General features: G+C 52.7%; 9 protein-coding genes across 9 annotated transcripts; 4 read left to right on the top strand and 5 right to left on the bottom strand.

The window, feature by feature from the left end:
- Window positions 1-1,386: 1,386 nt before the first annotated feature.
- On the top strand, window positions 1,387-1,821 carry LTS14_001228 (uncharacterized protein; the record flags this gene model as incomplete). The annotated part of the gene is made up of 2 exons (XM_064833937.1): window positions 1,387-1,598; window positions 1,695-1,821. The coding sequence occupies 2 exons, from the start codon at window positions 1,387-1,389 to the stop codon at window positions 1,819-1,821; spliced, it is 339 nt and encodes a 112-aa protein (XP_064698898.1).
- An 823-nt stretch (window positions 1,822-2,644) lies between these two features.
- On the bottom strand, window positions 2,645-3,315 carry LTS14_001227 (uncharacterized protein; the record flags this gene model as incomplete). Its single annotated transcript, XM_064833936.1, has 2 exons — window positions 2,645-2,930; window positions 3,071-3,315. 2 exons carry the CDS (start codon window positions 3,313-3,315, stop codon window positions 2,645-2,647), a joined length of 531 nt encoding a protein of 176 aa, XP_064698897.1.
- Window positions 3,316-5,288: 1,973 nt separating this feature from the next.
- On the top strand, window positions 5,289-7,464 carry NOT5 (general negative regulator of transcription subunit 5; the record flags this gene model as incomplete). The annotated part of the gene is made up of 4 exons (XM_064833935.1): window positions 5,289-5,444; window positions 5,515-5,644; window positions 5,697-7,329; window positions 7,404-7,464. 4 exons carry the CDS (start codon window positions 5,289-5,291, stop codon window positions 7,462-7,464), a joined length of 1,980 nt encoding a protein of 659 aa, XP_064698896.1.
- Window positions 7,465-7,982: 518 nt separating this feature from the next.
- SPC98 (Microtubule-nucleating Tub4p (gamma-tubulin) complex component) lies at window positions 7,983-10,706 on the bottom strand (the record flags this gene model as incomplete). Its single annotated transcript, XM_064833934.1, is given in 2 exon segments — window positions 7,983-10,664; window positions 10,683-10,706. The coding sequence occupies 2 exon segments, from the start codon at window positions 10,704-10,706 to the stop codon at window positions 7,983-7,985; spliced, it is 2,706 nt and encodes a 901-aa protein (XP_064698895.1).
- A 694-nt stretch (window positions 10,707-11,400) lies between these two features.
- On the bottom strand, window positions 11,401-12,441 carry SKO1 (Transcription factor; the record flags this gene model as incomplete). Its single annotated transcript, XM_064833933.1, has 2 exons — window positions 11,401-11,716; window positions 11,768-12,441. 2 exons carry the CDS (start codon window positions 12,439-12,441, stop codon window positions 11,401-11,403), a joined length of 990 nt encoding a protein of 329 aa, XP_064698894.1.
- Window positions 12,442-17,918: 5,477 nt separating this feature from the next.
- LTS14_001223 (uncharacterized protein) lies at window positions 17,919-19,895 on the top strand (the record flags this gene model as incomplete). The annotated part of the gene is made up of 2 exons (XM_064833932.1): window positions 17,919-19,632; window positions 19,684-19,895. The coding sequence occupies 2 exons, from the start codon at window positions 17,919-17,921 to the stop codon at window positions 19,893-19,895; spliced, it is 1,926 nt and encodes a 641-aa protein (XP_064698893.1).
- A 500-nt stretch (window positions 19,896-20,395) lies between these two features.
- LTS14_001222 (uncharacterized protein) lies at window positions 20,396-20,899 on the top strand (the record flags this gene model as incomplete). The annotated part of the gene is made up of 1 exon (XM_064833931.1): window positions 20,396-20,899. One exon carries the CDS (start codon window positions 20,396-20,398, stop codon window positions 20,897-20,899), a length of 504 nt encoding a protein of 167 aa, XP_064698892.1.
- Window positions 20,900-21,571: 672 nt separating this feature from the next.
- LTS14_001221 (uncharacterized protein) lies at window positions 21,572-22,951 on the bottom strand (the record flags this gene model as incomplete). Its single annotated transcript, XM_064833930.1, has 1 exon — window positions 21,572-22,951. The coding sequence occupies one exon, from the start codon at window positions 22,949-22,951 to the stop codon at window positions 21,572-21,574; it is 1,380 nt and encodes a 459-aa protein (XP_064698891.1).
- A 335-nt stretch (window positions 22,952-23,286) lies between these two features.
- On the bottom strand, window positions 23,287-25,806 carry LTS14_001220 (uncharacterized protein; the record flags this gene model as incomplete). Its single annotated transcript, XM_064833929.1, has 10 exons — window positions 23,287-23,715; window positions 23,768-23,912; window positions 23,971-24,146; window positions 24,206-24,442; window positions 24,510-24,531; window positions 24,585-24,700; window positions 24,760-25,191; window positions 25,243-25,250; window positions 25,310-25,725; window positions 25,787-25,806. 10 exons carry the CDS (start codon window positions 25,804-25,806, stop codon window positions 23,287-23,289), a joined length of 2,001 nt encoding a protein of 666 aa, XP_064698890.1.
- Between the last annotated feature and the right edge of the window lie 64 nt (window positions 25,807-25,870).

Genomic DNA, 25,870 nt, shown 5'->3' with positions numbered 1-25,870 from the left:
GGCATGAGCTAAGCATATGCACGCGAACGGTGACGATGCTGGCAACTGAAGAGCCCACAGAGCTGTAGCTGAAAGTGGGTAAGATCATCGCTCTTGTCCGTGCCAAGCTTTCGCGAAACCTGACGCTGATTGGCTGGAGGCGGAATAAAGTTGAAGCTGGCATCAGCTCCTCCAGCTCGACCAGCTTCACCTCATGAACTGTAACATAGTCGCTCCTTTTAGTTTCTTGTGCATGCAACCAGCCTTAGCACCTTCATCGTCGCCGTAGTGCACGATCTGCGCTTCCTTCACACGTGGCCGGTGGACCTTCAAATGACTACCCTTGCACGCACGCGGCTCTTATCTGCCGGTACGCTAGACTTGACGCCTCGTGACGCCAAAGCCATGCGGACGACTCGCAGTACCATACAACTGCAGCCGAGCAATCTTTGTAGGTCCTAGGAACAATTGAACGGCTCAGCCAATAGCCGGCTCTTCAGCTGTCCAGTACCGCATGCCATTGCTGAATGAGTCCTCAATCCGGCCATGGCAACGCTCGAATTGTGCCATTGGAGGCAGCGTGGCTTAAGCCTGGCTACCTGAAGCAGCAAGCGTCATTGTGGCCATGGACCTATGATCTCTCGCCATTAATGGCACCAACTGCACGGCCACCGGTCCGACATCGTGTCTTGCGGTAGCGGAACAGTCTTCATCGACTTCGACTCAAGTAAGTTATGACATCGGCTCCCGTTCAGCGGCGGGAGAGGCTATGAGAAAGCCACGAATCGAGTGATGAGCACCCCATCCTCATGGAAGCCTGCTGGTGGATCGGGTCGTGCGTTCGCGCATCTTAGAAGCATACGAGCGGGAAAGCAAAAGTTGCTAATCTTGAGAGCGTAAAGCAACCCCAGTGCGTCGACCAGCACGAAAAGCGTTGCAGGCATGTCAAATCATCAAACACCTCTGGTCCAGTGACTGCCTTCTCAACTCTTGCCCACACGCTTTCTCCTGTCCAGCCACAGCTTCATGCGGCTCTAAGGATGCCGTCAGGAAAAGTCGAGGCTAAAAACTTGAGGACGACGACGAGTTCTTCATATCATTCATATAACGGCCTTGCCGGTGGCCAACAACGGGTCAGGCACCTACCTGCTGATCAATCTGAAGCTTGTATCGCCTTCGAGCAATCCTGAATTCCTGTCGCCACGGTTGCTTACCTATCGGTCTCGTCCGAAGGCGCTTTCACCTATTTCCTATTACGGAAGGAACAGGTCGACCAACACACAATCAGTCCAAATGATGGCAGATGGCCGTCAGTCTCCCCTCAACATTGATTCCTCCGAGCTTATGAAGGATTATTACCAAGACTGACTTGTGTTTCTTGGCTATGCAGTCAACCAGGCGAGAGCAATGCGGATCGCCGAGATCATAGGAGATTATCGCAACATCCAGACTTACATCGCTGCCATCCGAGCTAGTCCTTCGGCTGAGGAATATAACGAAGAGGGCTACCTTGTCTTGCGACGATGCGTGGCAGCAGCGCAGGCGCTACTGGCTCAGCCTTTCCAAACGACGAGCAGTAGTCGCGGCGATGATGAGCAGGACAAGATCCATCTGAGGAGGTGAGTTGATCGAGTCGCTACTTGCCTAGTCAGCCCGATCTGACGTTGGATAGGATAATCGCAGACGCAGCGATCAGGAGGTTTCGTGCTCAAAAGCTTTACTTGCAAGCAACGGCAGCGCTACGATGGATCAATTCCCGAAGCGCCATTCTCCAAGGTCAACGGCCACATGCAGGGCATGCTCCAGCTCTACAACAGATCTACGCACAACTTCGAGCAGTAAGCACCTACCTTTGCGAACATGCCATCTATTGATCTATAACTCATGGCTGACGGTGGTAATCTCGTTTGCAGGAGCTCGGCTCAATAACAGATGCTCGGGTCGAGCTATCACTCCGTTCAGCAGACACTGCAGCAGGCAAGTGGCTCGCTGAGGACCCCAGCCTCCAGCAAATTCTACGAATTGTAGGCACTTCTACTGGAAATGGACGATGACTATCACCGTACGATCTGTTAGTGACCAACCTTCTCTTCGGCATGGTGCCTACTGATCACGGCCAAGGACCACGGGTTTACGAACACTAGCGAAACGGGATCATTATTTTGAGATATCATTTGGGCTTCATACCTGGAGGCGCTTGACGATTCATTACATTTCATGAGCGTTCGAGGGCAATTCCAGGCACAAGCATGAATTCGATGCATAACAGACCATCCTGGAGACGAGTCTGCGGCGAACAAGGGAGGAAAAGTGAACTTGGCATGCATGGTTCTTTTTGATGGGAGGAATTTGTAATACTAATGTTCACACTATTCATCACAGTAACAGCCGTTGACGGCACATCTATCTAGCCTCTTGCGAGCATCGTCGTTATCACATAACCAGGAGCGGTCGAGTCATTAGTCGTCCAGCGCATGAGCAGCCAAGTCATACATTTCGTCCATCTGCGAAAGCCATCCCAGCAACAAACAAACATGCGGGGCCCGATTGCTCGGTCGTCTCAGTCCCAGAGCAACACAAGTAATACCCAAAGCCCGACAATGCCGAACACCACCAACACCAGACCAAGAAAACATCACGACATAGCGACCCAAGAAAGCAAAATCTACGACGACGACCCACTACTCCTCCGACTCCCCACCCCACCCCCATTGACCCGCTTAGGAATATCGCATTTATGCACCTCCCGGAGATGATCGACCATCTTATCCTTCCTCGTAAAACCGTAGATTCCCACCCGATGGCAGCCTTCGACTATACAGTTGAAGCGGTTGAGAGTCGAGGTGTTGTGGATGACGTCGACGTGGCGTTGGAGGTCGGCGTAGCGGCAGTAGCCTTCGTGGCGGCAGGAGTCATACATGCAGATGTATTGGGCTGCTCCGGATGAGCATCTGCAGGGGTGTTAGGTTGGGGTTTGGGCGGTGGTTGCGGATGTTGGCAGTGGAGAGGGTAGGACGGGAGAGGGGCGGATGAATGCGAAGGGAATGCCTGGAACTCCAGGTATGAAGCGAAAGGGCAGCGTGCGACTTACTGTGATGGCTGCCTCGAAGGTGGTGAATGCGAGTACTTGGGATCATGCTTTGGTCGCGACTGGTACTGTTGCTGTTGTTGGTTTGCCTGCCTGCTGTAGGACTGCGGTGCTTCCGTGCTTGGTTGATATGCTTGGTATGCGCTTGGGCTAGCATACGATGGCGGCGAAGGGGCGGGAGTCGCATATCCATTCGTAGCATAGTAGCCTGGACCCGACTGTGATGATGTGTAGTATCTTGTCGACATCGTGAACCCTACTCGAAGACAACGGTGTTGCAGCTTCCGGCCTCCTTGATGGTACTAGATGCTTGTACGATAGTATGAAGTGCGGTCTGGTCGCTGACTTCTTCTGTTACAGCCGTTGTGCTTGGACTTAGACGAGATGGTTATGAGTCAGGAAGTACAAGATCACCCTCACACTACTCTTATAACATCACCATCACGACCAAGACGATGCCTTCTTACGGACAATCGGACACAGATAGCAAGACCATTACCTACCGCAGCGACGAGGACTTTCCAACAACGCCTTCTGGGAGAATATTCCCGGTCTTCCTACTGGTCCATCATGAAGGTGTCGAGGGCGGCCTCGATGGAGCTATCGAGGGCGACGTCGGGTCTATAACCGCGGCACCGCCCATTGCGGCTGCGGGACGATCAGAAACCATTGTTAAAGATGAGGCGTGGCACCGCAAGGGTGGCACGAGGTCCATGATGTCGCTAGGACCAGATTTGAGAAGTATATGTTCAGGCTTCAGGCATCCCAGCATCATGCGGCAGGATGTTGCGGCTCACGAAGATATGCCTCGGAGGGATGGTGGAGGTGGTGGTGGATGTGTTTCTGATTCGTGGATGAGGTGCTGCGGAAGTGTGTAACAAGCCGACAATGCATCAGCGGCGTGAAGGACCGTCTTCCTGACCAGTAATATCTTGGTCGTAGAGCATACACCCTCGCATCAAGAAGGCGGTGCTCAAAGCATGAGTCATTGCTCCGAGGGGCGATGAGCAATGTAAGGCGCACAGCCGAATTAACCTTCGCATTCAAGCCTATATGGAGGTCATCAGCCTTTCCAGACGGTACGGGAACGTGTCTGAAGATGTAGAAAGCTTGAATGTGTGTGCAGGTTTCATGTTCGGGATGCGGACTGAGGTTGCCTCGTTGCCTTCGCCAAGCTTTTCTGGGCTTGTGAAAGTGAGGCGGGCTTTGAGGCCGCCCTTAAGAAGGCGAGGTCGCTCTCGTCTACCGCGCGCCTTCGAGGGCGATACCTTGCACTGTGTAGAATGCTGTTGCCTGGTGGGCCGAGTCCAGGTCAAATGGTAGATTTGCCGAGGAGCCTCGTGGTTGGGTGGGTAGTGATGGATGATCTGGATAGTCGACTTCGCCGTAGGTATATACTTAATATAAAGACATTGCTGAACGCTCTGGTTCACATCTTTGCGTCCACCCCGAACGAAACAATCAGCATTGTTGAAGTACTTTCTTTCTCAATCATGTTGTAAGCTTGATAGCCTGCCACTGCTGGGAGTGCGTGAACAGATTTCTCTCGCAGTCGACACGCGACAGACGGCAGCAGCTCTCCGGCAAGTGGACGTTGTCGGCATCAGTGGTGTATCTCAAGCTGTCTACAATGGGCTGTGGCAGATTGTCACCTGGTCTCGTGATCTCCCGCGTGTTTTCGCTTGTGGTGAATGCAGGGCGACGTGGCGCAACGGGACGGTCGAGGCAGATTGAGCCGCAGCATTGCCAGATATGTACCTCCGTGAGACTCTTCGCGAGCTATCGACATGTTGTGCGACCAACACAAGTGGGGCGCTGTACAGACCGCTTCGGGTCGATAATGAACAACGGACGAGGTGTAGGTGTTTTGTGATATGTCGCATGCATTGCGAGGACACGCGTAGTTTATTGCAAGGATTCACGTGCAGCGCGACGGAGTAACTTAGCTTCCGTGGCTGGCCCGTCCCTTGTCGCTTGGCCCGTGCCCCTCGATGTACTTCGACTTGGTGCTTCCATCCGCAGCAAGCAACACGTTTGAAGCAACCCATCCAGCATTGCTCCCACCATCACTCCCGATACCACCATCTCACACTCTGGCCATCCTGGCGCCCGTCACTTTGACAGCTTTCGCGACCGACGGAGTCCATGTACCGAGCCGATCGCGGCCACATCCACCACCGACCAACGCCGCGGACCAGGCTGAGCTTCACGTTCTTTCATCATGGCGGCTCGGAAACTGCAGCAGGAGATCGACAAGGAGATCAAGATCATATCACTTGGCATACAGGCTTTCGATGGCATCTACGACAAGCTCACGGCGAGCACCAATGCGTCGCAACGGGAGAAGTTGGAGGACAACCTCAAGAAGGAGATCAAGGTAAGACGAGATAGGGTCTGAGCGAGCGGTGGCACGTGACGGTATCTGACTGTGGTGTATGCGATTGTAGAAGCTGCAGCGATCACGAGACAAGGTGAAGACATGGGCGACGTCAAGTGAGATCAAGAACAAGTCCCCCTTGACCGAGCAGCGGAAGATTATCGAGACGCGGATGGAGACGTTCAAGGCGGTAGAGAAGGGTATGAGCGATCAACGATGCAGTCTGGAAGGCTTGCTAATTGCGTCATGCAGAAATGAAGACAAAAGCATTCTCGAAAGAAGGCCTCTCAGCGGCAGCGAAGCTCGACCCGAAGGAGCGCGAGAAGATGGAGGTGTCCGAATTCGTGTCAGACATGAACGACGAGCTAAGTCGGCAAGTGGAAGCGCACGAAGCGGAGATCGAGACGTTACAAGCCGGCATGAAGAAAGGCAAAAAGGACACCAGCAAAGCCGATCGCACGTCTGAGCTAGAACGAATAGTGGAGAAGCACAAGGATCACGGCAGCAAACTGGAGATCATACTTCGGGGCCTGGAGAACGGCAGTATAGATGTGGACCAGGTAAAGGAGATCCAGGATGACATCAAGCACTACGTGGAGAACAACCAGGAAGTGGACTTTGAGGAGAACGAATACATGTACGAGGGCCTCAATCTGGACGAGGAGGAAGAAGCGTGGGGGATTGTCAAGGAGGATGGCGATAGACTGTCAAGTCAAGATGCGCAAAGTATAGCGGATGACACACCGGATCACTCTGAGAGTGCGGCGCCCTCGCGACCGAATGTTCCTGCGAAGAGCAAGAGTCAACCGATATCTGAGCCTCAAGCGAATGGACGGCGGAGTAGCGCTCAGCATGCGAAGAGTCCACTACCGGCGTTATCGACATTACACCAGAGCTTACCCAGTAGTGTGGCGAACAAGACGATACCGACAGATATGAAGCCAGCGCCTTTACCGACAATACCGACTGGACAGCCTCTGAAGTATGCTTCTGCGGCGGCTGCGGCGGCGGCGAGCGACAAGAGTGGTGTTGGTATCGCACCCCTGCCTCCACCTCCTGGTGCGCAAAAAGCGGCGGAGCAGGCATCACCAGAAGCGGTGACTGCACAACCTGTAGAGACAACACAGCAATCTGCAAAGGCCGTCGAACAATTACCAAAGCAGCTAACGCCCGCGCCGAAGGACGAGCCAGCGAAAGCATCAGCATCCGAGTCGAGTACACAACAAAGCTCAAAAGCACCATCAGTGAAACCTTCGCCACAAATATCTCACGTTGCGCCGTCAAAAGCGTCAGATATTGCGTCTTCCACAGTAACAGACTCCTCGACTACATCAACGATCAAAGCGCCACAGCCGCCTTCACCGGACTCAGGCATAGCAGGCATAGCCCTCTCGAACGGAAACACTGCGCAAGAAGACGACGAGGAAGAAGAAGAATCCATCTACCACCTTCCAACAGCGCTAACGGACCTCCTGGACTCCTTCGAAGAGACAAAACAACGCTCAACAATGGCCCAACCATTCGACGTCCCACTCCTAAACACTTCCCACCACTCCTTTCCCACACCAACAGATACGGCGAAACCCAGCCCCTACTACCCACAAACACCATACCCCTACACACCAACCCACTACCCGACAACCCAACTCCCCATCTTCAGCGACCCACGCCTCTACAGCCGGATCGACACAGATTCCCTGTTTTACGCCTTCTACTACAGACAGGGGACATACCAACAGTACCTCGCGGCGAAAGCGCTGAAGAGTCAAAGTTGGCGCTTCCATAAACAGTACCAGACGTGGTTCCAGCGGCACGAGGAGCCGAAGAATATCACCGAGGAGTTTGAGCAGGGCACTTATCGGTTCTTTGATTACGAGAGTACTTGGTGCGTTATCACTCTTGCATTTCTCACTACGAATCATGATGATGGATTTTCGCTAACGAAGACTTGTTTCACAGGATGAACCGACGAAAAGCAGATTTCAAGTTCGCTTACAAGTACCTGGAGGACGATCTATAGAGTCCGCTTTTCTGGCTCTAGCTCTGTACTGTACATGTATCGTCCGTCCCCATCGTCGAGCAGCAGACTCGCTGGGCTGCTTGTCACGATGAACACGATACGATATACGCATACTGGTTGTGCAACAGAAGACTTGCATTCTGGGATGTTCCGTAGCTCTCCCGAAATATGAACGGAGCAGCCCCGTTCTTTTGGATGCGCCTTGGCTTCTTGCTTGGGGCGTGCCATGATCTTCACTTTACGCGTTTCTGATCGTTGTCGTCTGGTCGTGCTTTCGTGTAGTCGTCCTCGTTGACGCGACGTCAGCGCCGTTGATGTCTTATCGTATCTGCCAACACATATAACCAAGACTGAAACAGCCCCGGCGCTTTTCAGATCGTAGTATATTCCGGGGAGGTCGATAAGCGGAACGAAGGCATTTCGCGGACTGGCAAGGGTGGGGATACGATCGGCAACACCAACACTGCATCCATCTCCCAGTGGAAATCTGAACACCGTCGCAACAGCTTCTGCAATCATCATCCCTTCGCCTCAACAGCTACTGCCTTGCTGCTCGTGCCAGGCACCACAGTTTTGTCCTTCTCACCCCTATGCTGCTGCTGCTGCCGTCTCTTGCGGACAGGACTATACACTCCATTGAAGTTCATCACCACGCCCAAGAACCTCATATCGACATCCGGCTGGTAGGCAAGATCGCCCAGGAGCACATTCACTCGAGCCTTGAAGTCGACTTCTAAGCTTACGAGTCGCGATCTCAGGCCTTCGAGGATGGTCTTCTCGCTTTCGGCACCGTTACCAGCGCTGTTGTAAGGTAGGAGAGCGGGGATGGGGGAGTCGGTTAGACTTTCTCCTGTCTTCGCCGCGCGCGTGCCGCGACCTGTAGTCGATGGGAAGGAGGGCGATGAAGTGAAGTCGTCGGCGTCCGTCAGTCCCCAGCGTCCAGCCCTTGTCCGATTCTCGATCTTGGCTGCCATCTCCTGTCGTTTCGTGAACTCTGCGACGCTGAAACTGTACAGCCCGTCCACGACATCCTTATATGCTAGCATGAGTTTCAGTAGCTCGTGTAGTTGCGCTGTGAAGTCCACACCGCCCGCGCCGCCCAACAGACCTTTCCGCGTGATGGAGCGGAGGTATGCTGTATGCGCGCCGATTAAGGTATCGAGTGTGAGAGTCCCAGAAGCAGGATTCTTGATCGTCTTCTGCAGACCACTCCATGAGGCCTCGATGACTTCGAAGAGGATGTAATATTGCAATTGGTTGACGAAATGCACCATTCTTGCTAAGCCGAGACGAGCAGTCTTCCAGTCTACGCCGACTTTGTCTCCTACCGCGCTCAGAACACCTCGTGCGCCAGTCTGCACCCGTCGCCAGGTTGTCGAAAGGGCGAATTCTACCCTTTTGACCCGCCAAAGGAAGTTGAAGATCTTTAGATACTGTTTGCTAGCCCAGGGGGTCACGATCACATCGAGCGGACTGTCAATTCGATACTCGAGTGTGAAGACGTCCCAGCCTATTTCTCCGTGGCTGAGCTCCAGCATTCGAGCATCGAGACGCCGCAGTACGTCCGCGCTGTCGAATTGAGCGTTAGAGTTGCGAATGGCGTGTTCGAGTTGCGCGGTGAGTGTATGGCGATATTGCGAATTTGCTGGTCGATCCAGGTTGGTGGCTAGACTTTCCATCAGGAGGGCGATGAAGTCACCTTGGCCAAGGAGGAGGTATTTCTTCAGGGCAGATAAGTGCTCGGCTAGGGCGAACTTAGTCTCCATGAGCCAGATTAGCTGCGCCATGACTGTCTTGTACGCTTCATCAATGCTTTGGCTCAAGTTTGCAGTGTCGCCGTATTTCAGCTCGCGAGAAGTATCTTTGCTGTACGACTCTACCCACGCGCCGTCATGGCAGCCGTAGCGGATGAAGTTGAGCGACTTGCCGATCAAGTACACGCGTTGAGCAAAGTCGGGAGTGACAATACTTGGAATCATTTCTTCTTTAAGCAGATACTTGTTGTCCCATACGCTTGTCGCACCAGAGTCCTCGAAGTCTGCATTTTCCGATACGAAGAACTCAGTATGAGGATCTTCGAGCTCGCCATCGTAGATCCAGGCTCGGAGCATATTGTAGAAAGGCCGGGTGATGTTGCCTATTAGTCGCTCCGCAAATGTGTAGACGAACATGTCACCATGTGATGTGGCGAGGTTGTGTATCAGACTGATCAGCTCGCCACCTTTCTTGCCTTTGGCAGACTCGACAATGATACTCATTAGTCGTAGACCCAAGGTGGCCTCACGTGTCCACACAACACATCTTTTCAACGTCACGCCCGCCTTGCCCAAGCCACCTTGTGGTAGGCCGTCGTCCAATTGCGCAAGTGCTCTTCTGATTTGGCCCTCGAGAGTCGCAACCAGGCCTAGATATGAGCGCAGTTCCTGCCCAATGGCTGATCGAAGACTCTGTCCAACCAAGCCGCCGTCCGAGGATTCCACGAAGTCGGACAGCGATCGATAAAGTAGTGACGGCTCAGCCAAAGTATGTAACAAGGCGATAAGTGGCACAGGCAATGTGGTTGGCAGTTTGAGTGAGCTCGTGTCCGAAAACGAGAGGTTCGTGGAGGAGAGTCCTTGCAGGGTGAAAGGAAGGTCACGTAAAAGTGCCGCTTCAGACGGCTCCTTCTTCTCAAACGTCTGCTCCGGCACCGTTTCAACTTCAGGAGTCTGCTGTGCCCTCGGTCGTCCAGAAATCGGTCTGTCCTTCAACGGGGCTTGCTTCGGATTTTCAAGCCCATTCGCCCTCTGCATCCTCGGCAAGCCATTCCGCGCAAACGCCTCATCAAACACCCCCTCCTCATCCTCCTCCCCATGCTCCTCTCCTTTCCCTCCAACAGCCCCTCCCCCCTCACCAACCTCCACATACTCCGCCACCCTCTCCAAGAACCACAAAATCCCCCACTTCTGCCCCAACACCGGCTGCGCCAACAACCGCGAATACAACCCGCCAAACCTCGCCGCCCGCTCCGGATCACTGGTGTCCCTCAGCAACCGCCTCTTGATCCGATCCGCCGCGTGATTGACATCCTCCGCCAGACTCGGGTCCGGTCCAGCGTCGATCAGGTCCCGTGCGAGTTCATTCGCTTCGTCCCAGCGTTGATCTGCTTGCGCTTCACTTTCGTCGGAAAGCTGTGAAGGGACGAGTCGTTCGAGCAGAGACTGTAATGCGTTGTCTACGCGTTCTTCGCGTGTCGATGTCATGGCGCATTGTTAGTCTTCTATTCATATGATCAACGCGTGAAGTGAGGTGGACGCGACTGGAAAATGGTATTGATTTGTTTGCGGGGCCGACTTCACATGCCACCACCTCGTCGATCACCCACTCTATGTGCTCGGACTATTGTCGTATCGACCACGAACGGAGAGAAGGCGATCCAAATCACAAATAGATGATATTTGTTCGATGTAAATTATTCAAGTCATAATCTGCACTTTCCACCTCCTATCGTTTCAAGAACAAATCCACCTCCATCGCTTGCCTATGCTGAGAGGCAGCTGTATATACACCGGACTCCAAGCCTGCCTCGCGCCAGTACGGAGCACGGCAGCACCAGTAGCCTCCCAATTTCCTCATACTGACGCACTGGGACTGGGGCCCAAGTCCGCCTTACCCGCCAGAGCAACAAAGCAATCAACACCAAGCTCCACTGACCCATTTGTGCAGCCCGTCTGAGCGATTCTGATCATGTACATTGAAGGTAAGAATAGCATCATCTACTTCTGGAAAGGTCCACGGCCATACGACGGAGACGACGACAATTGCGTCATGGACGGGTCAATTTTTCCATCTGATTCCGAATGTGTCTCGTTTCGTGGTCGTCCGGGAGCGCTGGCAAGAGGTTTCTATCTGCTGGGCCTGTCAGCTAGGACTCATCGCTCAAGCAGCACGGCATGCTCACCCTCTCTGCACAGCACCGCCCATCTGTCCTTGCTGTGGGTGGCCACCAGGACCCATCGCCATGCCGTAGGGGTTGGCGTAGTGCTGTGTATCGCCAGCGATCTGCTGCATCGCCATGCCAGAGATGCCTTGAGCTTGCGACACCGGGCAGTCCTTATGCGCCAGGAGTAAGGTCTTGAGGCCAACGATCTCCTCTCGGAGTTGAGTGACGGTGGCAGCGAGCGCATCGTTCTCGGTACTGAATATCTCGACCTTCTGTTGCAGGTTCTGTAGCCATTGCTTCTTGCGCTGACGGCACTTCAAGGCGGCGATTCTGCAGTCATGTTAGTAGGGAGCCTGACAACACCAGACGGCGCACACTGACCTGTTCCGCTCGAGGAAGTTCTTGCGCTTCTCTTCATCAGTCATTTTCTTGCCATCGGGATGCTCGTCTAGCATCATGGACTCGTCCATGTCGTCGTCGTCATCCATGTCGTCCATCTGCATAGCTTGACTGTTGGCGCCACGCTGCTTCTTCACAGCGCCCTTGCTTGGTGTCTCATCCTGCTTCCTCTTGCCATTGGCAGCTTTGCCTGCGGACCCCTTCTTGCCACGACCTCCTCGTGACTGAGGCTTCATGTCAGCACCATCCTCAGAGTACTCTGCGTTGCCATTCTCCGTGCTACCCGACATGGTACTAACGATGCTGCCTTTGTTCGCACGTTGATGACCGTTCGCCTCTTGCTGCATAGGCTGTGAGTAGCCTTGCTGCGGCTGTTGATGTTGCTGCTGCTGCTGCTGCTGCTGTTGAGCACCGAAACCCTGCTGTGCACCACGCTGACCACCAGCTTGCGCCAGCATATATAGGCCGTTGGCAGCGTCGTTCGTCTGATGGGAGCCAAATGGGTCTTGCGCGTCTTGTTGCTGACCTTGTTGGGCTTGTGAGTAGGGTTTCGAGTCGAGGCCAGGCTGAATGTTCGGGTCGGTCTGTGGCTGGGAAGTTACGTTGTGCGGTGGCATGGTGTAGGTGTTGGCCTGCGTCTGTGCGCGCGCATTCATAGCAGTGCGATGGAAGTCTAATGTACCTGGAGTCGCTCCACCACTTTGCAGCTGACTGAATATTGCTTGCGAGTTTGGCGACGGCTGCGGGAACATAGACCCACCTCCACCAGGCGTTAGACCAGAGCGGAGGGACGACTCGTTAGGCGTCGGAAAGCTGGCGGAGAAGTGATGATCACCACTGAAGTAGTCGTTCGAGCCAGTTGGGCCAGTAAGCATAGCAGGACTCAAAGGTCCCGAACGTAACGAACCTGGCCAACCTGGGGTATTGGCGGTAGGGAACGGAGCCGGCGAGGTCAAGCTGGTGACGCCGGGAAGTTGCGTCTTGCCTGGGGTATCTGCTGGGTTGCCAAACGCGTTCTCAAAAGGATTGGGTTCCTTGGACAGATGGGCCCTTCCGAAGTAGTCAGTCTCGCCAGCTTGGGAAGGCTTTGGCGGCGGCGCAAGAGGCGCATTGATCGTCGGCGTGCTCTCCTTACTGTGGTCCTCAGGTTGTTTGATGCTAGGGACTCGAGCTTCTGTGTATGCTATTAGCTTGAGGCGGTGAGAGATGGTCGGCAACACGCAAGCATACCAGACTTGACTTCAGCAGGCGGCGCTTCTTTCTTCAGCTCTGTTTGCACCATTAGCGGATGTGTTCAGCATCGATAGGCTCGAGTCAACATTGGCGAATGCGACAACAACTGTGATGTCATCGTTGACCATCGCAATGCGAAAGTGTAGGGCGGTGATGACAATGAGCGCAGTGGGGCGGCGACATGGACGTACCAGCGGTGTGCTGATTTCGAGTCCGTGGCGACAAACTCATACCTTTGCCTCCAAGGTGAGGAGAGTGCGTCTGAGAGGTTGCGACAGCAGCCATCGAGTCGGTGTTCGATGATGACGTAGGGTGGTACTACTTGAAAGTTGATTGTCTTGGGCGTGTGCTTCGAACTTGTACTTGTTCTTGTACTCCTCCACCTTCACCTTCAACACTTCTTCACTGCGCACTTGCGAGTCTTGCTCGCCCAAGAAGATTCTGATGTTACCTCTGGTCAGTCTGTGGTTCGCATAATGCTTCCATTCTACGCAATGGCATCGCGGTCCTTGGTTTGATGCGCCGCCCAGCTTCACGCTGCACAGGACTGTCGTGGCGAAGTGGCGAAAGCACCTCACGCATCATCATGCTGCGACAAGACTGGCAACCTGTGAAGATGCGGCCGGGTCAAACGTACCTTGAGATTGATCTGACTGCCTCTTCACGACAGTCTTGGCGGCGTGGTCGATGGACGACGTCTCAGGCCGATGATGATAATGATGATGATGATGATGCAATCTTGCTTGTGGGTGTCGAGAAAACGCGCCCGTGGAACTGACAGAGAAAACGCTGTTGCGACAATGCGCAAGCTGTTCCAACAAATAATTGTGGCGTATCTCGAACAAAGATAATGGTACAACGTGACTCTTTCGCGTGCTAGCTGTGGCTTCCACGCTGCGAGTATCTCAGTGCGATCGGTACAAATGTGTCGATGCGATAGGAAGGACTGACGTAGTAAATGACATACGAGGCGAGGGAAGGAAACATTTCTAAGCAAGATGCAGATTCTGCCAAGCCGTGGGCACGTGCGCGGACACGGCTCTTCTTATTGCGGGGAAGGAAAAAGTTTCCACGATCGGAGACGGTGAATAACTCCATCTCGACGATCGAGATATCAGCCGCGTGGATATACGGAGTACCGTGCTATAGCCGCAAGACGAACGATCTACAGCATTCCCTACTGATTATTTGACCATGCGCGTGTCCTTGGACCGCGTGGTGATTGCCATTGAACATATAGAGTCGCGTACGATCCCAACGGAGATGGAAGATCGACGTCTCACTAACGGTGGCGGCTCCGGCAGTCACCAGATCGAACATCTCTGATGTAATCTAAGGCCTGTCAACGCTTCTTGACACCCGCACGCCATGGTTGACCAGCAACTCGTTGAAGATGGTGGGATGAGCTTCAATAGTACCTCACGATATCTCGCTGGCCTACACTCGTACCGTACGCTTTGTTCAGATCGCTCGCAAGGCTGCACGATACGGAAATGGCCCGAATAGGCAGGAGAAGATGACCGGTATCGCTCTCTTTATACTTCTAGGTCCTCGACCTCAGCAAATTTATGGCATACATGTAAGGAAGGGTATACAACTGGAAAGCTTATGATGCTTGGTCAGCTACCTCTGCTGCCGACTACACAAGCGCCGTTCGGGGTCTGATCAAATCGACGCTCAAGCGACATAGGATATTCTGCCACGCCGCCGTATCTGCCGCTCATTGCATGACAGTCCATCCGATTTGGCCGCAGTGAGCAGACAGCTCCTTGTCGATATCGAGCAACACACACGTGATTCACCTCGAGGGACCACAGGTATCCGCTATTCCCTCCACCAACACTTCTCTGGCTTCATCTTGTCAGCGGCCTCTACTCTCAATCCACAACAATGCAAGATGACAATTGCCAGCGCCATGACGTTGCGAATTGGTCAGCTTGGATGGCGAGGCCGTTTGTCAGGGTCTTGGCTGGGTAACTCGTGAACATCTGGATGTACTCGTATCCTGCTCAAACACGATTTCTGTATTCCCACATGCAAGAGTGGCCAGGTGACGCCCAGCTGTCGAAGAGCGCATGGCATTATGGACGAGTCGTCTTACGAGCAAACAGCCACGACTCATCATCACTGCGACTTATATCCCAATTATAGGACATTGGGTATAGTTCATTCGCCATCGAGCAGCAGATTGGTCCTAGAACGACTATCTCTGCGACTCTTCCGGCTTCGCTGCACCGCCAGTTGAATTTACTTTCGTTCCACAGTCCGTCACGCTTCTACCGACGCCGAAGCTGCAGACAAATGCGGTTGACTGTGGTATGCTCTGTATCGCATTTCTTCGTCTTCTACTATCACCCGATATCGTCCCGATCCATCTACACCTGAGAGCGCTACGCCAGCTCGCAGACCAGTGCAATCATCTCCGTATCTACTGAATACAGGACATCTCAGTCTGTGCGATCTCGACACAACAGGAGAATAACATTGCCAGCCCCAGTCCAACTCAGGGTAGTTTCGAGCTTGTCTCAACTCGCGAGACCTCGAAGGCCGAGACGAAGCTCCCATCCACAATGCTAACAGCTCCCCAAATCAACATCTCGCCCTCGAACCCAGAACCGCAGCTTGTTCGCAACAGCAGGCGACATAGCCCTCTTTGGTTACCTGTTGTAGTAGAGAGTAGCAGCTCGAAACGCAAGACTCTCGAGCCAGCTACTAGGGGAGAAGGCAGCAAGGTCCGCAGAGTTTTGGAGCCATTGGTCAAGGAAGATAGCAGCAGGCTCCGCAAGATTCCTGAGCTATTGGTCGACGAAAAAGTAGCAAGCCATGTGAAGACAAGCGTGTATTGCAGGGAGGGGCACGCACCATGGGATCGCAGAAAGTGGTGGATGGCGAGCATGGTCAGAGTCTTCGTCCGGGTGTCGATGAGGTTGTCGAGCCCCTCTTTATGGAGGATGATTGGGACAGCTTCAAGATTGGGTAGGATGATATCACATCAGTATTCATTGATTGATGGATTGATCGTTCAATGTATATCTCTATGAGTTCGACGGCAGTTTTCGATCCTCTGGCAGGTTACGTAGCATCTCCAAGACATCCGCACGATGACGCCGTTTCTGATGCCGCGACTGAGGATGAGCGCAAACATGACACCAATCGTGATGAGATCGAAGAGACCGAGCCAATTTGATCACAACTACCACGACTTGCTGGTCGACCCGCTGAAGTGCATTTGTGGGAAAGACATATACGAACTGGAGTCTCATCTGGACAGCGCCAAAGACGGACATACTGTTAGCGCGACCTTTCACCTCAGCCATTTCAACCTGAGCAAGTCGATGTTCATCGACCAACAGAGTCCTGTCCCCAGGAGATATCGGCCGGCCGTTGTGAAGGAATGTGAACCTGGTGGTGCTCTGGACCAATAGCACGAATACGAAGCCATTCTCATTCTCGATGCAATCCGTCATGACCGCTCGTTAGTTCTATCGGGCACAGTTCGTGGCGCTGGTGTAACGGCATCATACATGCAAAGTATCGAGGATTCTGAAACCGACCGCGAGATTGACGTTGCAAACAAGACATCTTACATGGCACTAGACGCATCTGCGGATTCCATACTCTACAATGGACAGTGTCCGTGGATAGCGCCAAGCCAATCACATGATCCGACAAGTATTCTAAAGAACGCCATACTACAAGGATTGCAAGCGCGATGACAACTAGCCTTACGCAACACATACGAGTGCCACAGGTCGACATATCATTATTCGCGATCGTAATCGTGAACACACATTCATCCACCAGACACGACTGCTAGAGTATTCGAACATCGCAGGCAATATCATCACAGGATATTTGTTGTCTAATATTGATTCCTAATGCATCTAACCTCAGGCTTTGAACACGACAACACAAGTACATGGTCCCTTGCAAGAAGCAATGTTCGAGCCAATCAGTAGATGTACGCTAGATTGCGATGGGTCGGCGAGGCTATGATGCAAATGTCGTTATGGTGGAGCGGTATGAAGGCGGAACCAGACAGCGGCGGGAAGCATATAACGGGAGATATATCGTTGAAGGAGAGGGGACCTGACAGAGCTGATCAATGGGATACCAATGTAGTAGTGTGAGAGCAGGCCTGAGGCTTCATATCACGAACCTACATATGTTGACACTGCATACCAGTATACTGGCCTCTTGCTCGTCCATTATTACATCGTACAGTAGCCGTGCAACTAGCCAAGAGTGATGAACGAAGATACACGCGGCAATCTTCTGACGCTAGACGTGTAGAGAGTGTATGGGATCTGATGTTTTCGCCATTTCTGTCATGTACTCGAGCCATTGTAAAGGGGGTTGGCATCTCATACTCTACATTGCTCGTAAGCGAAGGGTCAGCCGTTGAGTGTGGCTTCTCCACCTTTTTCTTTCCTTCTTCCTTCCACGAACGCATCCAATGCAACATGCGACATCGTCCGCGGTTCTACCTGCATCCATAGCGATGTGTCAGCGACTTTCGAGTCGAAACATTGCTTATCGCGGTGCCGGCCGCTTTCAAAAACAGCCACATGGCGTACCATGGACAGACGGAAGCCGTCGGTCTACCATCTTGGCTAGCGTAAATGATATGCGACCTTATCACTACCCGCCTATCTGGCCAACACTTTTATCCATTCCTGCGTTTAATCGAGCAGTCCTGAACGCTTTCGAGTCAGTACGCGCTTCTCCTTCCAGTTCCGGCTAGGAGAGGCTCAATGGAGTCGTTCGCGATCAGTACTCCAATGCCGGAACGGTGAGTGCTTGGGTAATTGGCAGCCGTCATGGCGATGGAAGTGAAAGTACATAGGTCTTTTGAGATCGCTCCGATCATAGAGAGCCGCACCCGTTCCTTTTACCAAATATGATCTTCTCCTCACGGCTCACCGCTGTAGCGGTTGCGAGTCTGTTATCCAGAGCACTCTCGTACTCTCTCTCATCAACGGGTCAAACAGTGGAGCTCGATGGAGTGGCATACTATGTCCCTGGAACACCCGTCCACACCATACAGAATTATGGAAACTCCTGGGGCAGGCCGAAAAGTGAGGGATTGACACCACTTACAGTCATCACGACGACCAGCGCGGCTGTGCATGATCTCGGCTTAGTCGTTGCCAACTGGACTACCATTGATGACGTCTTCAGTGCAGGCTTCCTCGAGTCTGTCTACATCCAATATACTGGTTCGAAGCCATATGGACGTCCCGGATATGGCAACCTCGGCTTCAATGGCACGGCCACCGTGTATACCGCTTCTGCCACGAATACTACAGCAATTCCTCAAGGACCATACTTTGTGTCACCTACTGGTGCTATCTACGAAGCCTGGAGACTGTACAGCGACTTTGCTGGTGCCTTCACAGAGACCCTCATTGCAGGATCGAACGGCGCTTATCAAGTCCTCCCAGCCAACCTACCCGGTCAATCCCTCGCCGTGGCGGTACCCAGCCGGCTCTACTACAGCAAGACTGCTGAGAAGCCTCTCGCTGGTGTTAGACTAGGTGTCAAGGACATCTACAATGTTGCTGGTGTTCGGACTTCTGATGGCAACCGTGCCTGGTACTACCTCTACCCGCCTGCTACGGCTAATGCGTTACCAATCCAAAGGCTAGTCGACGCTGGTGCCATCATCGTAGGCAAGATGAAGACCTCGCAGTTCGCAAACGGCGAAGAGGCTACAGCGGATTGGGTCGACTATCATTCACCTTTCAACCCAAGAGGAGACGGATATCAGGACCCGAGCTCATCTTCATCTGGACCAGGCGCTGGAGCTGGTAGCTACTCCTGGCTTGATCTGACCATTGGAAGTGATACGGGAGGCTCGATTCGCGGACCATCTCAAGTTCAGGGTCTATTCGGTAATCGTCCATCGCACGACCTGGTAGCGCTTACCGGCGTCATGCCTTTGGCACCCGAGCTCGATACAGCTGGCTTCCTCACTCGTGATCCATACCTCTGGGCCGAGGCGGCGAAGGCGCTGTACGAGGACAATGTGACCATCACGCACAGCTACCCGTCTCAGATCAAGCTCTCTGGCTTCCCTGTCAATGTCACAATGCCTGGTGATCAACTCCTGCTTGACTTTGCTTCGAATGTCAGCTCTCTCATCAACGCAAAGGCAGCGGCTTGGAATATCAATACTGCGTGGAACACAACGAAACCAGCTGGAGCAGATCCGAGCTTGACAGATCTCCTGAACATCACTTACCCCATCATCATCGCGCAGGAACAGACAAAGCTCGTTCGCGATCCATTCTACAAGGATTACGCGGCTGCTCACGATGGCAGACGACCATTTGTTGATCCAGCGCCACTTGTGCGATGGGCGTTTGGCGATAGGTATCCAACGTCGACGCTCGATATCGCGAACGCCAATCGTACTATCTTCGCGGACTGGTTTGCGGAGAATGTATTGGTAGGGGACAGTCAAACCTGCAGCGATAGTCTATTGTTGTATGTCGGCTCCGAGGCAAGTGTCAACTACCGTAACCAGTACAGTGGACCGCCAGCAGTTCCGACTGGCTTTGGTATAAGTAGAATCTCACCCTTCTGGGGTGGACCTGACTTCGTTGTGCCTTGTGAGTCCTGCCGCATTGCATGAGACTTGAGTCTCCGATCCGCTAATACAGTCACAGTGGGCCAAGCTTCCTACTTCTCCAATATTACTTTGCACGAGGAGTTCTTGCCCGTGACCGTCGACATCATGGCAGCACGAGGCTGCGATGGTATGATCTTTGGCTTGGTGCAGGATCTGGTAAAGGCTGGTATCCTCAAGCCGAGTGTGGCTGGATACAGTGATGTTGATGGTGGACAAGTCTTGTTCAGGCGAGAAGCGTGGTGAACTGTGTCACTGTGCTTATGTTACCTGGCATTAACTGTGTGTATATTTGGCGCACTGTCTCTGCATGCTGGTCGTAGTTTCGATAGAATGCTATCAATGTAAGGTCGGCGAATTAGAGCAATCAACTCTCTAGCCGAGGGTTGTGCTCTTGAGCCATCACTGAGAACGAGTCGCACCAGCACTGTTAGTAAAAGAGAGTACAATGGCGGTAGCCTTGTGGTTGGCTGAGTAGATCCGCTCGACTAAGAGTAAGCAGAACGTGGCTATGTGTATGGGTATAGGCATAATTTGTCCATTCACATTTCAATTGCAAGACCTGTCGTAAATGGAAGGTCTTGGCCAGAAACAGAATCACTGGCCATGTGATTGCTCAACATCACTCCACGAGCTTCGACAAAGCGACCTCCTTTTCCCAGCATTCCACTTGCGCCCCAACAATCCACATCGACCTCGTCAAGAAGCTGCAGTATCAGAAGCCACCTCTATCAGAGAGCGCAATAATGGCATCGCCATTCTTTTGCCTGTCGTCAGAGCTCCGCAATCGAGTCTATATCCTTGCCCTGCAGCACGAATGCACAATCTCGCTCGACAATATCAAACAATTCAATGCCCTGGTCCAAACTTCTCGCCAGACCCGCACCGAGTCCTCCAGGATATTCTTCGCCAACAATATCTTCATTATGAACCGCTTCACTCACGTTCGCCTGGCCAGATTCATCGCCAAGTACGGGTCAGAGGTAGTTTGTAACATCAAGGCAATGAGATTCAGATGGGACCTTCTCGACCAGATTGTTATCGGATTCCAGGTAGGGGAGGCTCATGCCACGCTGGATTGGCATGCGATTGACGAGGCGCTACTAAGCTTCACGGACGAGGCGGTACATCGGGTGCTGCAGGCGAACGGATTACAGGTCCAACAGGCCTATGATGGTGAGCAGAGGCTCTGGGTGATATCGCTGGTCCAGGAAGAGGAAGACGACGAAGACGTAACCTTCTCCATGTGATTGTAAAGGCCGCCTGGGTCCGACGGGGTCATTCCACCGAGTATTGCTGTCTGTGTTTGGCGGCTAGCATGCGTGGTAGGACGAGAAGGAAGCTGCAAAGGTATGCAAATAGTGGAGCACATGCGGAACCATAGCTAGAGTAATGGTCATGCTGCGCGGTGGCGTGAATGAAGTCAGTTGAAGCGTGTATTTCTAGAGAATGATTCCGATGGTCGTCCAGTAAGAGTAACTGCCAATTGTGAACATGCAACTCGTTTACCACTAACAAATTTAATCCTCTTCACTACTACTCTCATCATCCCTGGTACCATGAATGTAGTCGTAACCCCTCTTCTCGTGCACTTCCCCCTTCCGTCTCTTCGGGGCTGCTTCATAGTAGGTCGGCTCCTTCGGAAATATATCATCCAGCCACTCATCATCAAATATCTTCTTTTTGCCTGTAGGCACTATGGCCGGTGCTCCATAGCCATACCCACCAAATTTCGTGGTCAATGCAGACCCAGAGCCTTGTATTTCGGCTGGTAAAGATCGTGATGAGTCTGAAGAGCTGCGATCGGGCTTCGTTATTACACTCCGCCCTGCTTTCGTTCTGTCGTTGTCGGACCGTGGTAACTTAGCACCTTCTCCCGAGCGCAATGCAGCAGCAACCGTAGCGGGACCACGAGACGAATTCTACTCGCCCTCGCTCTCGCTACTGCTATCGCTATCACTGCTACTCGAAGAGACATCCGTCCGTGCTTTACGCTTGCGCTTCTTGGTGATTGGTCTCGAAGAAGGCTTTGCTGGCTGGTCTCCTGTGTCTCCAGCGTCATTCTCAAAGGTCGTGCGTTTGCCTGACGGTACAGCCGTTGTCGGCAATGTAGTGGGCGTCGGTGGAGTCGATACGTGTATGGGCGCGGGTGGCGGAGCAAGTGCTTTCTCTAACAGCTCACTGAAGATGACATCCGCACGCTTTAATCGCTCCGCCTCACGCCTCATTTCCTCTAACGTCTGGTCGTCATGCTCACTTCGACCGACCTTGCTGACTATCGCCCATTCGCGCTCGAAAGCATCATGATATGCGTTGCGGCGCATCACTCGCGAGTCCACTCCCTCGACTTCCTCGGCACAATTTTGCTTCATCAGTAACGCCTTCAGCACCTCCTCCGCCTCGTCCAGTACTCGCTGTTGCGCTGCTGCACCTTGGAGACCAGAAACGTACGCGAAAATAGCTTCGTTGTGTTTGGCTGGAATGCGGTGGATATTGAAGATGTTCTTCAGAACATCCTTCTGTTTGTTCTTGTTAAATTTCCAGTGATCTTTATCCGTATAATATTGCTCGAGATAGCGCACGTATTCCGAAGTTTCAATGGTCTGTGCTTCTCCTGGCACTACTGTATCGGTCGACGGAGAATTAGTCGAGGCAGGTAGAGACTTCTGCTTTTGTTTCTGGTTTTTACAATCCAGTTTTGTGGGTTCCGCCACTGGTTGTGCAACCTCTACGGGTTCTGGATCGATCCTCGAATTGGCCTTTCCTGCTTCGCTTGCCTCCCAAGCATCTATTAGACCCTGGTTGGCAGTGTCGTCGTCCTCTACCCAGTCCTTGAAGAGCTGCTGCGCGCTGAAGCCGTCGTCGACCTTCGTGTCCTCAGTAAATGTAACAGATTTTCTACGAGAGTCGGCTCGTTGAAGGCTGGACTTGTGTGGCGAGGTCCTTCTTTTGCTTTGGCGCACACTCAACGTTTGCTCGCTTTCAGTTGGTTCTTTGCGCCTGACAGTTTGTGCCGAAGTGATGGTTGGTATGCCATGATCAGAAAGAGGCTCCGGCGAGCCATTTGTGAATGCCTTTCGTTTCTTGGCGGGCCGTGGAGCGTCCTCGTGATCGTGCTGAGGAATATCTGCTGTGGCGTTGTTTGTGGACTGGAGCGCGAAATCATTTGCACTTGACGCCGTCCTCGCCGGATTTGTGGCTGGGATGTCTGCTGTTTCCTTTGCATACTTCAATTTCAGGCCGATGCGCTTCCAAGCAGGGACGCGTGGCTGAGACGCGGATGTCACAGAGGGAGAAGACATTGTGCAATGGGGAACAATACTGTATGATTATGTGCCTGACGTGGCTGCACGATTCCACTCCGTCCCAGACTTTTTTCATCCAGAGGAGAAGTGGAAATTCGGACTCGTGCAGCAGTAGCGGCGGATAGGCCCGTTAGCTTTTCCGTCTCCATACCACCGTACTATGAACGAGAAAGGCCGGTTAGTCCTCGTGATTCTTTTAAAGTTATTGTAGTGTGATGAAACGAGTGCTGTTTATTGACTAAGAGGTGTGGCATTAGTGAAATGCAGCATAACACAATATGTTCCTGGATTCGTTGAAACAACATCGCTGACAGACAACCTCCGCACAAGACTCAGACTACCTTCGCATCATCAATCTCGTCCCCAGCGAGCTTGACCTTTTCGGTTGTTTCTGTATACTGGTTGAAGACACCCGTATCGCCGAAGTGGTATAGCTGAGGCATCGGCTCGCCTTTCCTCCACAAGATCCAGCGTCGGAACCACCACGGAAACATCTCCTTTGCCTGGAAAGCAGCATGTCGTCTGGTCGTGACGCCAAAGACGTAATCCAGTTCTTCGAGTGTCCTCTGCTGCGTCTCGGGCAGGAAGAAGAATATCAGGAAAAAGGCCACCACGTTGAGACCGGCATAGAACCCAAATGTCCCTGCTGGGGTGAAAGCCGCAAGGATGCGAGGCAGCGACATCGACAGGACAGATGCCCAGAAGTTGTTGGTGGCCACTGCCCATGACATGCCTACTTCGCGATGGCTGAGAGGGAAAACCTTCTCAAGTGGTCAGTCTCTATCTGGGTCTGCGATGTGCCTGAAAACTCACCTCGGCAGAGTAAGTGAATGGGACAGGTCCTTCTCCCGGAGAATAAAAGGCCCCGAAGATGAAAATGAAAAGGGCTACGGTTGCTAGATGAGCTTCCTGATTGGTGATCAAGAAACAGAGTCCGGCAGTGAGAAGCGACCATGCCCTACGTCACATTAGCACACATCTCTGCGCACTCATAGCATGACTTGACTTTTGCGTACATGTTCGGAAAGGTGAAGTTGAGCAGGCCTCGTCTGCCAAACGTATCGATAGTCCAGACAGCCGGCCAAGCAAAAGTGAAATTCACCAAGCCGAAACCCCAGGACACCAAAAGAGCGGAAGTCTCGCTGAACCCGGCCTGGGAGAAAATGGTCGCACTGTAGAAAGCGATGATGTTCTGCAGCCGTGGTCAGACACTTGAGCTTCACACTGAGGCACCTTCCAAAAGATACTTACAATGCCACACATTTGCTGCGCTATCATGACAATGCCCGAGGCCTGCGTAGCCCTTCTGACTCTAGGAATGGTGAAGAGCTCAATAAAGCGTGTGAAGAAGCCTGCATTCGTGTTCAAGCCAGCTTCAGCGATCATACGGTGTTCTTGATCAAGCTGTGCCTGGATGAAGTATACGTCTCGTGCGGCCAGTAGGTCGTTCGTCCGGAGGCGGCATAGCGATTGGTATGCCTTGAAGACCTTCGCCAAGTTGGGTCAGCACACAAGGATGGAATATGCTTGAAGTTGTAACATGTTGCGTACTCACCTTCTCTTTCTTCAGGCACCATCTGAATAGACACAATGTCAGTGTTTGATGCGCACAAAGTTTAGGTGGGCTTACCTTGGTGATTCTGGGCAGAACCAGATCCCCAACACAAGAGGAATCGCAGGGATAAAAGCAGACCCTAATTGTAGTCGCCAAGCAATCTTTCCGACTTTATATACAGCCAGATTGGCCTATGACGAAGCAGAGTCAGCACAATGTCATATTTATCTTCACTCTCGATGTGACACACGGAGTATCCGAGCATGATTCCAAAGGCCGTCCACAACTGCCACGACATGACCAGTCCTCCACGGATCATGGTCGGTGCAATCTCTGCCGAGTAAACCGGCACAGTGACCTCCTTCAGTCCCATGCCGATACCAAGCAGAATACGAGTGGCGACTAGCTGGCCCCAGTGCTGGGTCAAGCCAGATCCGATGGGTGCTAATAGCGAAAAGATAGCGCCGAGGAAGATTGTACCACGACGACCAAGACGTTCGTTGATGGGGTCAGAGAGCCAGCCTGCAAAGAAGGCGATGGCGATATATGGACAGCTGTTGATGAAGCCAACGATCCACTGGTTTCTTTGACACAAAGTAGCATTCGGATCCATGCCCTCTGGGTCACAGTTTGGGAGACTGTCTGGGATTCCGAACTCGATTGGAAAGGAGAGATTGGCACCCTGTTCAGTCAGTCGATTAGTTGTGCCAAGACTTGGTCACCTATTGCTTACGTTACTGCCTATCGCACCAATTAGCTGTGTTCGCTGGATTTTACCAAGAAGATGTCGAATATCTTACCGGTCTGATCCCAACCTTGAATGGCAGCGGCAATTGAGTTCAAGATAATGGTAAAGTACAAACTCCATGGATGCTTCCATCGGTGCGTGATTTCCGTGCGTAGAGCCTCACGATCCGCATCATCAAGCTCTACGATGTTCTCGAAGTCCGCAGGATTTTGGGCCACAAGTGCACCCTTTCGTAAAAGTGAAATCTGCTCTTGCATGCCATATTTCGTAGCGAAGCTGTCGACATCGGCCAACAACTGATGCTTTGGAATGCCGAGTAATGGGTTCTTGATCTCACCCGTGACGTTGGATGTCATAGCGGCCACACTCTGCTTTCTGATGGCATCGTGGTCGTACTTCTCCTCGCTTGGATGAAAGCCATCATATACTACAGCCCCTTCCCTTGGCACTTCCGTGATATCGCTGGGCCTACACCAGACTGATCGTCAAGCTCTTCATCTGGGTCATGTCAGTCCATTACGATACTTACCTGTGTCCGTTCTCCGCCATAATCGCAGGGGGGTTTGGTATAAGCTCGTAGTGGTGTTTGTCTACAGCAGTATAAAAGCATCGA

Source organism: Recurvomyces mirabilis (genome assembly GCF_035927965.1).
Source record: "Recurvomyces mirabilis strain CCFEE 5264 chromosome Unknown scaffold_2, whole genome shotgun sequence".
Lineage (NCBI taxonomy): Eukaryota > Fungi > Ascomycota > Dothideomycetes > Mycosphaerellales > Teratosphaeriaceae > Recurvomyces > Recurvomyces mirabilis.
Note: the sequence above shows the minus strand (reverse complement) of the source record. Positions and strands in the feature narration are given on the sequence as shown.